This window comes from Jaculus jaculus, chromosome 9 (genome assembly GCF_020740685.1).
Source record: "Jaculus jaculus isolate mJacJac1 chromosome 9, mJacJac1.mat.Y.cur, whole genome shotgun sequence".
NCBI lineage: Eukaryota > Metazoa > Chordata > Mammalia > Rodentia > Dipodidae > Jaculus > Jaculus jaculus.
The window spans coordinates 82,705,524-82,717,128 of NC_059110.1; the positions used below are offsets into that span (position 1 = coordinate 82,705,524).

At 46.3% G+C, this 11,605-nt stretch overlaps 1 protein-coding gene across 1 annotated transcript; it reads left to right on the plus strand.

The window, feature by feature from the left end:
• The first annotated feature begins 1,081 nt into the window (after positions 1-1,081).
• Tlcd2 (TLC domain containing 2) lies at positions 1,082-3,371 on the plus strand. The gene is made up of 5 exons (XM_004667788.2): positions 1,082-1,257; positions 1,349-1,528; positions 1,747-1,829; positions 2,184-2,266; positions 2,753-3,371. The coding sequence occupies exons 1-5, from the start codon at positions 1,175-1,177 to the stop codon at positions 3,197-3,199; spliced, it is 876 nt and encodes a 291-aa protein (XP_004667845.2). The 5' UTR covers positions 1,082-1,174; the 3' UTR covers positions 3,200-3,371.
• The last annotated feature ends 8,234 nt before the right edge of the window (positions 3,372-11,605 follow it).

The following is an 11,605-nucleotide window of genomic DNA, read 5'->3' on the forward strand; positions in this document are numbered from 1 at the left end:
CAAATTCTTGAACCACCTTGTACATCTGGCTTACATGGGTCCCAGGGAATAGAACCCAGTTCTTTTGGTTTTGCAGGCAAGCTCCTTAATTGCTAAGCCATCTCTCCAGCCCAAGATTGATATATATATTTTTTTAAAACTTTGGAGAAATAGGGGTGGAAAGATGGGACACATAGGCCCTTGGTGTGAATGTTTGCATAGGGTATTATTGTTTTATGAACTTAGTGGGTGTGGTGCTGGGGTTCAATCCCTGAGTCTTAATCAAGCTAGGAGGGCAATCTACCACAGCTACACTGTAAGCTTTACTTAGGAGTAGCCAGGGCCACCCACCCTCTCTGCACACAGGAAGCAGTCTCTGACTTGCTGGCTGTTAGACAACTAAAGAAGCCTGGATTAGAGAAGGCAAGCCGATCATAGAAACCTCAGGGGCTAAGGGGTTGGAGACAGCGTCAGAGCTGAAGGGGTCTAGAACAGCCCTAGTGCTGGAAAGACTTTTTCATTCTGAGTTTACACCTTCCTTGAGGTGACCTGTTCCTTACCCTCCGTTTGGAAAAGATGGGCCACTACTCTCCCAGTAGGTATCAAGCCCTAGGGAGAATACAAGATTAGTGGCAGCCAAATTTGCTCTTCTACCAGAAAAATTCCTGGGAGTGGGGGTAGCAAGTGCGTGGAGGAGGGGGTTCCCAGTGGACTGCCCCAAAATGGCTATCTGCTGTGGGAAGTAAGGGGCAGAAGTCCTGGAATTGCAGGTTTAGGCTCTATCTGCCAAAGACTGGAAACATCAGGAAATAGAAGGGCGGCTCCAATGAAGTGAGGCATCGCCTACTCCCACCTGCACAGGTAAGTTCAGGACAGCGGGGGGTTGGTTTTGCCTCTAGCTTCGAGGCTGTGTGGAGGATGGCTGTGGAGTGATGACCAGTAAGTAGGTGAGAGAGGAGGGAGCAGGGACTAGAAGGTGAAAGTTAATGGGCGGAGCCCCGGCGGGTCAGGTAAGCTTAGACTGTTAAGTTAGACCTGTTTCTGGAACCCTGGTGGGTGCTGCACACAAGGAATTGGAGAAGAATTACTGATGTCCCGGAATGCCCCCTGAGCTCGGTTGCCAGGCTTGGTGCCCAAAAACCCCCAGACCCCTCTCTCCCGGCAGGGGCGGGACTCTGTGGGTTGCTGTGGCTCCATGGGCGGTGGCTCCAGGGCTGCTCCAATCACCGCCCAGCCGAGCGATGGCGTGGACAAGCCGGGGAAAGTTAGGAAGACCAGGTAAGCCAAGGGGCCCCGGGACACAGCCTTATGCCACACTGCCTACTCCACCGAGACCTTGCAGGAGACCAAAGTATCCTCGTCCCGGCAGGACCATGGCACCCTCGGGACTTCTCGTGACTGGCGCCTCCTTCGTGGCGTTTCGGGGGCTGCACTGGGGACTGCAGCTTCTGCCCACCCCAGAATCTGCTGCTCGAGACAGCTGGAAGTGGCGGAACATCTGCGTCTCGTTGATGCACAGCCTGCTCACAGGGGCAGGGTCCCTGCTCGGGTGCGGAGCCTGTGTGTTCTAGAGGCACGGGAGAGAGTGAGGGTGAGGGCTTGAAAGGCTGGGGTTGGAACAGCCGGCAGGCACCTTTGGAATAGAGGCAAGGATCAGATCTTCAAAGACTGACTGGGATGGGGTGTAAATGGGTGGGAGGGTCTACTGAGTGGTAAAATGGACCTAAGTTTTGGAGAAACTGACCTTAGCTCCCTCATTTTCCCCAGGCTGTTGCTGTATCCTCAGATGGCCATGGACCCAATTCATGGCCACCCACCGTGGGCACTGGCACTGGTGGCAATATCTGTGGGTGAGTCTTTAGGGAAGGCTGGGAACTTGAGGGCAACCTTGCCATGGAATTTCAGGTCTCCTCTGAGCAAATGTTTTTGGAGGTTTACTGTGAGAAACTAAAGAACTGGGGTAACATGGGGCTTGAAATTCTCTGGGCTGTGCACCAGGTCTGAGGGCACCTGACACCTCTTCACTTTTTTTTTTTTTCTTCGAGTCAGGGTCTTGATCTAGACCAGGCTGACCTGAAATCGCTATGGAGTCTCAGGGTGGCCTTGAACTCAAGGCAATCCTTCTACCTCTGCCTCACTGACTGCTGGGATTAAAGGCATGTGCCACCTTATCCAGCCCTGACACCTCTTCCCTATGCCCACAGGTTATTTCTTGGCCGATGGAACTGACATGCTGTGGAATCAGACCTTAGGCCAGACCTGGGACCTTCTCATTCACCATTTAATGGTGAGACTTTCTTAAGGGAGAGGCCTGTCCAACCTTCAATCCCCAGCCACTCTTCAGCCTTCTGTCCTCAGGGTTCCCACAGAGCCAACAGGAACCCTGTCCTCCCAGGTTTAGGCTTTATTGGGGGAGGGGCTGACTACTGGCCACATCTGGGAGTCTGGGCAAAAAAATGTCCAAGGAGTTTAGATGCCCCCTAAGTGTCCACCTGATCACAGAAACATGGCAGATGGAGTTTTGCTGAGAGGGAGGAGGAACTCTGGTAGAGGGGATGAAGATGAAGCACAAGAGCCCGGGAATGGAAGTTGGGGGGAAGGTGCTGAGTCCAGGGTAAGACAGCTGCTGGGCCAAGGCTACTCAGCAGCCCACTCCCCCAGATATAAGCATAAAAGTCCAGTTTGGAGAGAGTCTCATAAAATCCTTGAGAGGTTCTAGAATATGATGGGTACAGGTGCTGGAAGGTCCTCTGAACTTGAACCTTACTCCTAGGTAGTGAGCTGCCTTAGCATCGCCGTTCTGTCTGGCCACTACGTGGGCTTCGCTATGGTGTCTCTGCTCCTGGAGTTGAACTCCATCTGCTTGCACCTGCGGAAGCTGCTGCTGCTTTCCCACCAGGCCCCATCCTTGGCCTTTAGGGTGACCAGCTGGGCCACCCTGACCACCCTAGCCCTCTTCCGCCTGGTACCTCTGGGATGGATGAGTCTGTGGCTGTTCAGGCAGCGCCATCAGTTGCCTCTTGCTTTGATCATCCTTAGTGGAGCTGGGCTGGTCACTGTGGGTGCCATGAGCATGTCAACAGGTTTCCACATTTTGGTCAGTGATGTCTTACAGCCTCGGCCCCACTCACCTATTCTTGGGCACAAGGAGACTCGGGGTTCCAGGATATATTGTGGTGGCCAGCCTGTCATCAAGGATGATTCCGGTCAAAGGAGCTAGAGAGATGGCAATTTCCTCTTTGCCAGCCCTGGAAGAGGTCTGACTGGCATGAGGAAATGGAGGTATTACAGCTTTGTATTGCTGGCAGAAAACACCTGATCAAGCCTGACGTGATGGTGCATGCCTTTAATCCCAGCCTTTGGGAGGCTGAGTTCAAGGCCAGCTTGAGACTACATAGTGAATTCTAAGTCAGCCTGAGCTACAGTGAGACCCTAACTCAAAAACAAAAAGAGCTAGGCGTGGTGGCATATGCCTTTCACATACCTTTAATACCAGCACTTGGAAGGCAGAGGTAGGATTGCCTTGAGTTCAAGGATACCCTGAGACTACAGAGTGAATTCCAGGTCAGCCTGGGTTAGAATGAAGCCCTACCTTGAAACACCAAAAAAAAAAAAAAAAGAAAGAAAAAGAAAACACCCAGCCAAGAGCAGCTTGTGGGGAAAAAAAAGCGTTCATTTTGGCTTACAGACTTGAGGGGAAGCGCCATGATGGGAAACATGGCTTGAGCAGAGGCTGGACATCACCTCTCTGCCAACATCAGCAGAAGAAGAATGTGCCAAACACTGGCAAGTGGAGACCAATTCTGGCAGTGAGAGGAGGGCACAAGTGCCATTATCTGTTGCCAGTAGGCATGGACATGATAGTTGCCAGCTGGCGGAATAACCCAGGACACTGCAATTGTTGCTACTTCTTGTCCTCAAAGCCATGTTACAGATACTGAGTTTGTCCTTAGCTCTACTGTACTGTGAAAAGCTGTTTCAGCCCAGGCATGGTAGCTCACACCTTTAATCCCAGCACTTGGGAGGCAGAGGTAGGAGGATCGCTGTGAGTTCAAGGCCAGCCTGGAACTATAAGTGTGAGTTCCAGGCCAGCCTGGGCTAGAGTGACACCCTAACTTGAAAATTAAAAAGAAAGAAAGAAAAGCCATTTCAATTTTTATGTGTGTATCTTCTGATCTTTTCAAAGAAATTACAGACTTTTAGGGGAATGAACACTGGCTATGTCTGTCTGTCTTGGTCTTTCTTGGACAGTACTGAAACCCAGAGCCTTAGAAGGGACTCAGCACCCAATGTGGGTGCCTGGAGTGGAGCTTTCCAGGTTTAGGATTTCACTGAGGAATGGGGAAGAGGCAGAGCAGAAGCGAGGCAAGGAGCCTCCCTCTTGGCTACAGAGACATGAAGACAACTAACTGAGCCTCTTCTGGAACTCCGTCTTCCCTGCGTCTGTTGCATTCCACCTACTGTGCAAGTTTTCTCCCTTCTCAGTCAGAACATTCAGGTTCAGGGAAGTGTAGAGCAGATTATCGCTATTGGACTAAACAGTGAGCCAGGGAGTGAATCATCCACAGAAAAGGTACAGGAACAAAACCAGGGGACAGGAAGGTCTTAAAAAATACTGCTAAGCCGGGTGGTCACGGTGGCACACACCTTTAATCCCAGTACTCGGGAGGCTAAGGTAGGAGGATCGCTGTGAGGTCATCCTGAGACTACATAGTGATTTCCAGGTCAGCCTGGGTTAGAGTGAAACCCTACCTCAAAAATGAACAACAACAACAAAAATACTGCTAAATGGTTAAGGCACTTGCTTGCAAAGCCAAAGGACCCCGGTTCGATTCCTCAGGACCCACATAAGCCAGATGTACAAGAGGGTGTATGCATCGGGAGTTCATTAGCAGTGGCTGGAGGCCCTGGCATGCCCATTCTCTCTCTCCCTCTCTGCCTCTCTCTCTGAAATAAATAAAAATAAAATACTGCTAAGAAGCTGAGGGAAAGAAAGACAAAGAGGATGTCAGAGACAGATGTGGGTAAATACAGGGATGGAGAGAAGGAAAGAGGATGATTGGTTGCATTAGGAAGATAGACGCAAAGAGAGATTGAGGGTAAGGGAGGGAGAGCAAGACCTTGGCAGAAATATTGAGAAAGACTGTTACAGAGGCTGAGAGGAATCCAAATCACAGCACTGGTAAGTGGTCATAAACAAAGAGGACAAGAGAAATGGGAATTAAAGGGGTCCAGAAAGGCACTGCAGTGGTGGCTGGTAATCATGGCTAGTATATGCGGTGTAATATTAAGAGTGAGGGCTGGAGAGATGGCTTAGCGGTTAAGCGCTTGCCTGTGAAGCCTAAGGACCCCGGTTCGAGGCTCGGTTCCCCAGGTCCCACGTTAGCCAGATGCACAAGGGGGCGCACGCGTCTGGAGTTCGTTTGCAGAGGCTGGAAGCCCTGGCGCGCCCATTCTCTCTCTCTCCCTCTATCTGTCTTTCTCTCTGTGTCTGTCGCTCTCAAATAAATAAATAAATAAAATAAAAAAAATATTAAGAGTGAGTGATGGCTTAGCAGTTAAGGCACTTGCCTGTGAAGCCTAAGGACCTAGGTTTGATTCCCCAGTACCTACATAAGCCAGATGCACAAGGTGACACATGCGTCTGGAGTTGACTTGAAGCAGCTAGAGGCCCTGACATGCCCATTCTCTTTCTCTCTCTCTCTTTCTCTCACTCTCTCAAATAAATAAAAGTTTATAAAAAGAGTGAGTGACAAGCAAACCTGGAAGATGGGAGTGATAGTAGTGGATGGAGACATTAGCAGAGTGAGAAGAGAGGTGGAAATGGGGAAGAGGGATTAGAGCGAGGGCCCTAAGGAAGAAGTCAACGGAAAGATGCCCTGGTAGAAAAGCAGGGACTATTTAAGCTGGAGACAGGCAGAAAGAAAACACAAGCAGCTGCTGTGCATAACACAAAGACGGGGCTGACAGGAACAACAGGCAGAGGCTGGTGGGAAGATGAGAAATCCCAATCAGAGAGGCACAGCGAGACAAGAGCAAGCCAGGGACAATGAGGAAAATCAATGGGAGAAAAAGGAGGGCGGTCGGAACAATTAGATAGCATCCAAAGGAAGGAACAAAGAAAAGGGAGACACAGATGGAGTGAGGAAAAGAAAAAGAACAGAACCATGAACAAAATGAGGGATTGCGTGAGATCACCATCACAGAGTCACAAAAACAGGAGCAAAGGGAAAACATAACAAGTAGAGATTAGAGCCTGAGACACGTGAGACCTGCCTTAACAAAACAAAAACAAGGCTGAGGATACATCTCAGTTGGTAGAGTGCTTGCCCATCATACACAAAGCCTGGGGTCAATCTTCAGCATCACATAAATTTACCAGTTATCCTGGCACTAAAAAGGTAGAAACGGGAAGATTCGAAGTTCAAAGTCAGTGGGCTGCAGAGATGGATGAGCAGTTAAGGCACTTGCCTGTAAAGCCAAAGGACCCAGGTTCGATTCCCCAGGACCCATGTAAGCCAGACACACAAAGTGGTGCATGCATCTGGAGTGCCTGTGCGGCAGCTGGAGGCCCTGGCACACCCATTCTCTGTGTGTGTCTCTGTCTCTGCCTCTTTTAAATAAATAAATAAAAATAAGATATAGAAGTTCAAAGTCAGGAAAAAGAAATTCATGGTCAGCTTCAACTACATAGCAAGTTAAAGGGGAGCCTGGGCTATATGAGAACTTAGAAGAGGGAGAGCTGGAGAGATGGCTCAGCAGTTAAGGTGCTTGCCTGAAAAGCCAAATGATTGGAGTTCAATTCTGAGGTACCCACATAAAGCCAGATGCACAAGGTGGGTCATGCATCTGGAGTTCATTTGCAACAGCTAGGGGTGCTGGTGTGCCCATGTTCTCTCTCTAGCTCTCTGTCTGTCTCTATTTTTTTTTTTTTTTCTGAGAGAATGAAGTCAGCACCAGTTAAATGGGCTAACTATTATCGATCCAGAGAGAATTCAAAGGGCGGTTGAGGTAGGGTCTCACTCTAGCCCAGGCTGACCAGGAGTTTACTATATAGTCTCAGGATGGCCTTGAACTCAGGGCAATCCTGCTACCTCTGCCTGCTGAATGCTGGGATTCAAGGAGTGCACCACCACAACCGGCTTCAAGACCCCCATCTTTCTATGCTTACAAATAAATATTTTCAAAAATTTTAAAGAGCTGGGTGTGGTGGTGTTTTTTTTTTTTATTAGATATGGACATATTTAGTATGTAAACAACACATGTTGGTACCATCCTTCCCCTCCTCCCTGCCCCTTTTCTGGAGAGGCCTTCCTTGTTGGGGATGCAGGTCAACCCCATGGGGATTATGGGTCATGCATTATGGAGGGGAGAGGCAATGTCTCTGCAAAATGTCCCAACTTGTGGCTCTAACATTCTTTTTGCCCCCTCTTCTACAAGATTCCCTGAGCCATGCTGGGAGCATGTAAGTCTACTACCATGATGGGCACTTAGGAGCCTTTGGATCTCTGGTTTGGTAGGTAAGGAGTATCCTCAGTATCTTTCTCCATCACCCTTGTGCTGATATCAGATTCACTAAGAAAGCAGCACTCTTGCTCATTTCCCTGATTCTTCTGTGGTTTCAGCTGGGGCTGGGGTGGAGTGTGCTGGGTCATGTATCTCCACAGGTATAGCTCCTGATTCTCCAACAGAGAATGAAGTCAGCACTGGTTAAATGGGCTAACTATTATTGATCCAGAGAGAATTCAAAGGGTGTAGACCCTCTTATAGTCCAAGGTTAGTGGGAGTTTGACAATGGAAAGCAGAATCATTATCTGGTTATAATTCTGACTTGTTTCCCAGTTCCAGATATGGCTTCCTTTCCACTGAGTGGTTCTGTTAGTCAATCCAAGAGCAGCTGGTTACTATGGGTGTGTGTCACTAATACACTTGTGTGAGCATCATCTCAGGTTGTTTGCTTCTGAGTCGCTTAGACTTTGAGTTGCTTGGACAGATATTGGCCACTTTACCCTGGTAGCTCATATAGCGCCTTCCAGTAGTAGATGATCCAGCCCCTCTTTTTATTTTATTGACAACTTCTATATATATAAACAATAAACCATGATAATTCCCTCCCCTCCCCCACTTTCCCTTTCACAAGTCTATTCTCCATCATATCCCCTCACCCTCTCAATTAGTCTCTCTTTTATTTTGCTGTAATGATCTTTTCCTCCTATTATGATGGTCTTGTGTAGGTGGTACCAGGCACTGTGAGGTCATGGATATGCAGGCCATTTTGTGTCTGGAAGAGTTCATTGTAAGCAGTCCTACCCTTCCTTTGGTTCTTTCTGCTACCTCTTCCTCAATGAACCCTGAACCTTGGAAGGTGTGATAGAGATTTTTCAGTGCTGAGCACTCCTCTGTCACTTTATCTCAGCACTATGGTACCTTCTGAGTCATCTCAAGCTCACCACCATCTGAAAAGAGAAGCTTCTCTAACCAAAAGTGAGAGTAGCATTAATAAATGGGTATGAACATTAATAGAACTGCTTACCAGGCAGTTTGCTGAGCATAGAATATACATTTAGCCAGACACCAGCAGACTTTATACCCCTAGAGCTCCTGACTTCCCCCATCATAGGTTTTCAGTAATAAGCATGTATTCCCTCCCATGAAGTGGGCCTGCAGTTCAATTAGAAAATGGTTGGTTTCTCCCATAACAGACATGCCACTATTGCACCTGTTGGCTCATTTGGCCTGGCTGGCCAAAGGTAAGGCTTGCAGTATCCACTGTTTGTTATCTCCATTATTGAATTCTCCCTCCCCCATGGAACTGCATGCAGGGTAGCTTTTTCCAGCTATCAGCTGGTCTACAAGGAGGATATTTTCAGCTCAGCTCCAGCAGGATTTCTCAGTGAACTTGCAGCCCAAGCATGTGGGATCTTCAGCAATAGGGTCTTACCATCTATTCTTGGTGGGAAACCAAGAGCCTTCACAATAGCCTATAATGTTTTGGAGGCATCAGGGACCTCCCTGGCCAACAACTCACTGGAAGGTATCCCATCCCTGGCACTGAAAAACTATTAAAAATCTATGGCTTCTGGGTGTGCCACTGTCCAAAAAAGTAGATTTCCATATGATTTATTTATACTCTCTTAGATTTTGATTAGCCCTCTCCAAACTTTCCTTTACTTAATCTTTTCCCCTGACCTCACTTAGGGTTTTCCATCCCCAGCAATCTGTTCTACTTACACATATATAAGCCCATCCTATTAAGTCCCTCCCTCCCTTTCTATTCCCTTTATATCCCCTTTCTAGCTTACTGACCTCCACTACTGAGTTTTATTCCAACTCACATAGAAGTCCAATCATCTGTAGCTAGGATCCACATATGAGAGAGAAAATGTGACATTTGACTTTCTGGACCTGGGTTACCTCACTAAGTATAATCTTTTCCAGATCCATCTATTTTCCTGCAAATTTCATAACTTCATTTTTCTTTACCACTGAGTAGAACTCCATTGTATAAATGTGCCACATCTCCATTATCCACTCATCAGTTGAGGGACATCTAGACTGGTTCCATTTCCTAGATATTGTGAATAGAGCAGTAATAAACATGGTTGAGCAAATATCTCTAAGGTAGTGAGACGAGTCTTTAGGATATATGCCTAGGAGTACTATAGCTGGATCATATGGTAAATCTATTTTTAGCTGTCTCAAGAACCTTCACACAGATTTCCACAATAGCTGGACCAGATTGCATCCTCACCAACAGTGTAGAAGGGTTCCTCTTTTTCTGCATCCTTGCCAGCATATATTGTCATTTGTTTTTATAATAGTAGCCCTTCTGACAGGAGTGAGATGGAATCTCAAAGTAGTTTTAATTTGCATTTCCCTAATGGCTGAAGATGTAGAACTTTTTTTTTTATTTTAATTTTATTTATTTATTTATTTTTGTTTTCAAAGTAGGGTCTCACTGTAGCCCAGGCTGACCTGGAATTCACTATATAGTCTCAGAGTGGCCTAGAACTTTTTTTTTTAGATGTTTATATGCCATCTGTATTTCTTCTTTTGAGAACTCTCGGTTTAGTTCCATAGCCCTTTTGTTTTGTTTTGATTTTTGGTTTTGTTTTTCGAGGTATGGTCTCACTCTAGCTCAGGCTGACATGGAATTCACTATGAAATCTCAGGGTGGCCTCAAACTCATGGTGCTCCTCCTACTTCTGCCTCCCAAGTGCTGGGATTAAAGGTATGTGCCACCACGTCCGGCTTGATTTCTTATTATGTAGTTTTTTGAGTTGCTTATATATTCTGGATATTAATCCTCTGTCAGATGTATAGCAAAGATTTTCTCCCATTCTGTAGGTTGCCAAACTTTGCTCTACTCAGTGTCCTTTGCTGTATAAAAGCTTTGTAATTTCATGAGGTCCCAGCGGTTGATCAGTGGTTTTATTTTCTGAGCAACTAGGGTTATACTTAAAAATTTTTTGCCTATTCCAATATGGTGAAGGGTTTCCCCTATTTTTTCCTCTAGCAGTTTTAGAGTTTCAGGTCTGATACTAAGGTCCCTGATCTGTGTGGACTTAATTCTTATACATGGAGAGAGATAAGGATCTATTTTCATCCTTCTACAGATAGACATACAGTTTTCCCAACACCATTTGTTGCAGAGGCTGTCTTTTCTCCAATGAGTATTTTTGGCATTTTTGTCAAATATCAGGTGGCTGTAACTACCTGGACTTACATCTGGGTCCTCTATTCTTTTCCATTGATCTATATGTCTGTTTTTGTGCCAGTGCTATTTTTGTTACTATGGTTCTGTCATATAGGTTGAAATCAGGTATGGTGATTCCACCAGCTTTATTTTTGTTGCTCAAATTATTTTAGATATTCAAGGATATTTTTATGCTTCCAAGTGAATTTTAGGATTGTTTTTCTATTTCCATAAAGAATGCCATTGAATTTTGATGGGGATCACATTAAATATGTAGATTGCTTTGGTAAGATTTCTCTTTTTTTTTGGTAAGATTTCTATTTTCACAATATTGATACTTCCAATCCAAGAACATGGGATGTCCTTCCATTTCCTAGTCTAGAGTGTTTTAAAGTTTTCATTATAGAGATCTTTCACTTCCTTGGTTAGGTTTATTCCGAGGTATGTTATTATATTTTTTTCTTTTCGTTTCTTTATTTTAAATTTTTATTAGCATTTTCCATGATTAAAAAAAAAATATCCCATGGTAATTCCCTCCCTCCCCCCCACACTTTCCCCTTTGAAATTCCATTCTCTATCATATTACCTCCCCATCACAATCATTGTACTCGTTTCTTTTTTATTAACAACTTCCATGATTGTAAACAATATCCCATGGTAATGCCCTCCCTCCCCTCACTTTCCCCTTTGTAACTCCATTCTCCATCATATCCTCTCCCCCTCTGTTGCAGTCCGGTTCGCATTGCTGTTAGAAATCACCCAACCAAGAGCAGCTTCTGGGAAAAAGAGATTTATTTTGACTTAGAGGCTCGAGGGGAAGCTCCACGATGGCAGGGAAAAACGATGGCATGAGCAGAGGGTGGACATCACCCCCTGGCCAACAGAAGATGGACCACAGCAACAGGAGGGTGTGCCAAACACTGGCATGGG

Bases quoted from the DNA above. Each gene is read 5' to 3' on its own strand.
- Tlcd2 (XM_004667788.2), top strand. From the start codon at position 1,175: ATGGGCGGTGGCTCCAGGGCTGCTCCAATCACCGCCCAGCCGAGCGAT. The intron at 1,529-1,746 runs GTGCGGAGCCTG...CATTTTCCCCAG, and splicing joins GGGGCAGGGTCCCTGCTCGG to GCTGTTGCTGTATCCTCAGA. The intron at 1,830-2,183 runs GTGAGTCTTTAG...CTATGCCCACAG, and splicing joins ACTGGTGGCAATATCTGTGG to GTTATTTCTTGGCCGATGGA.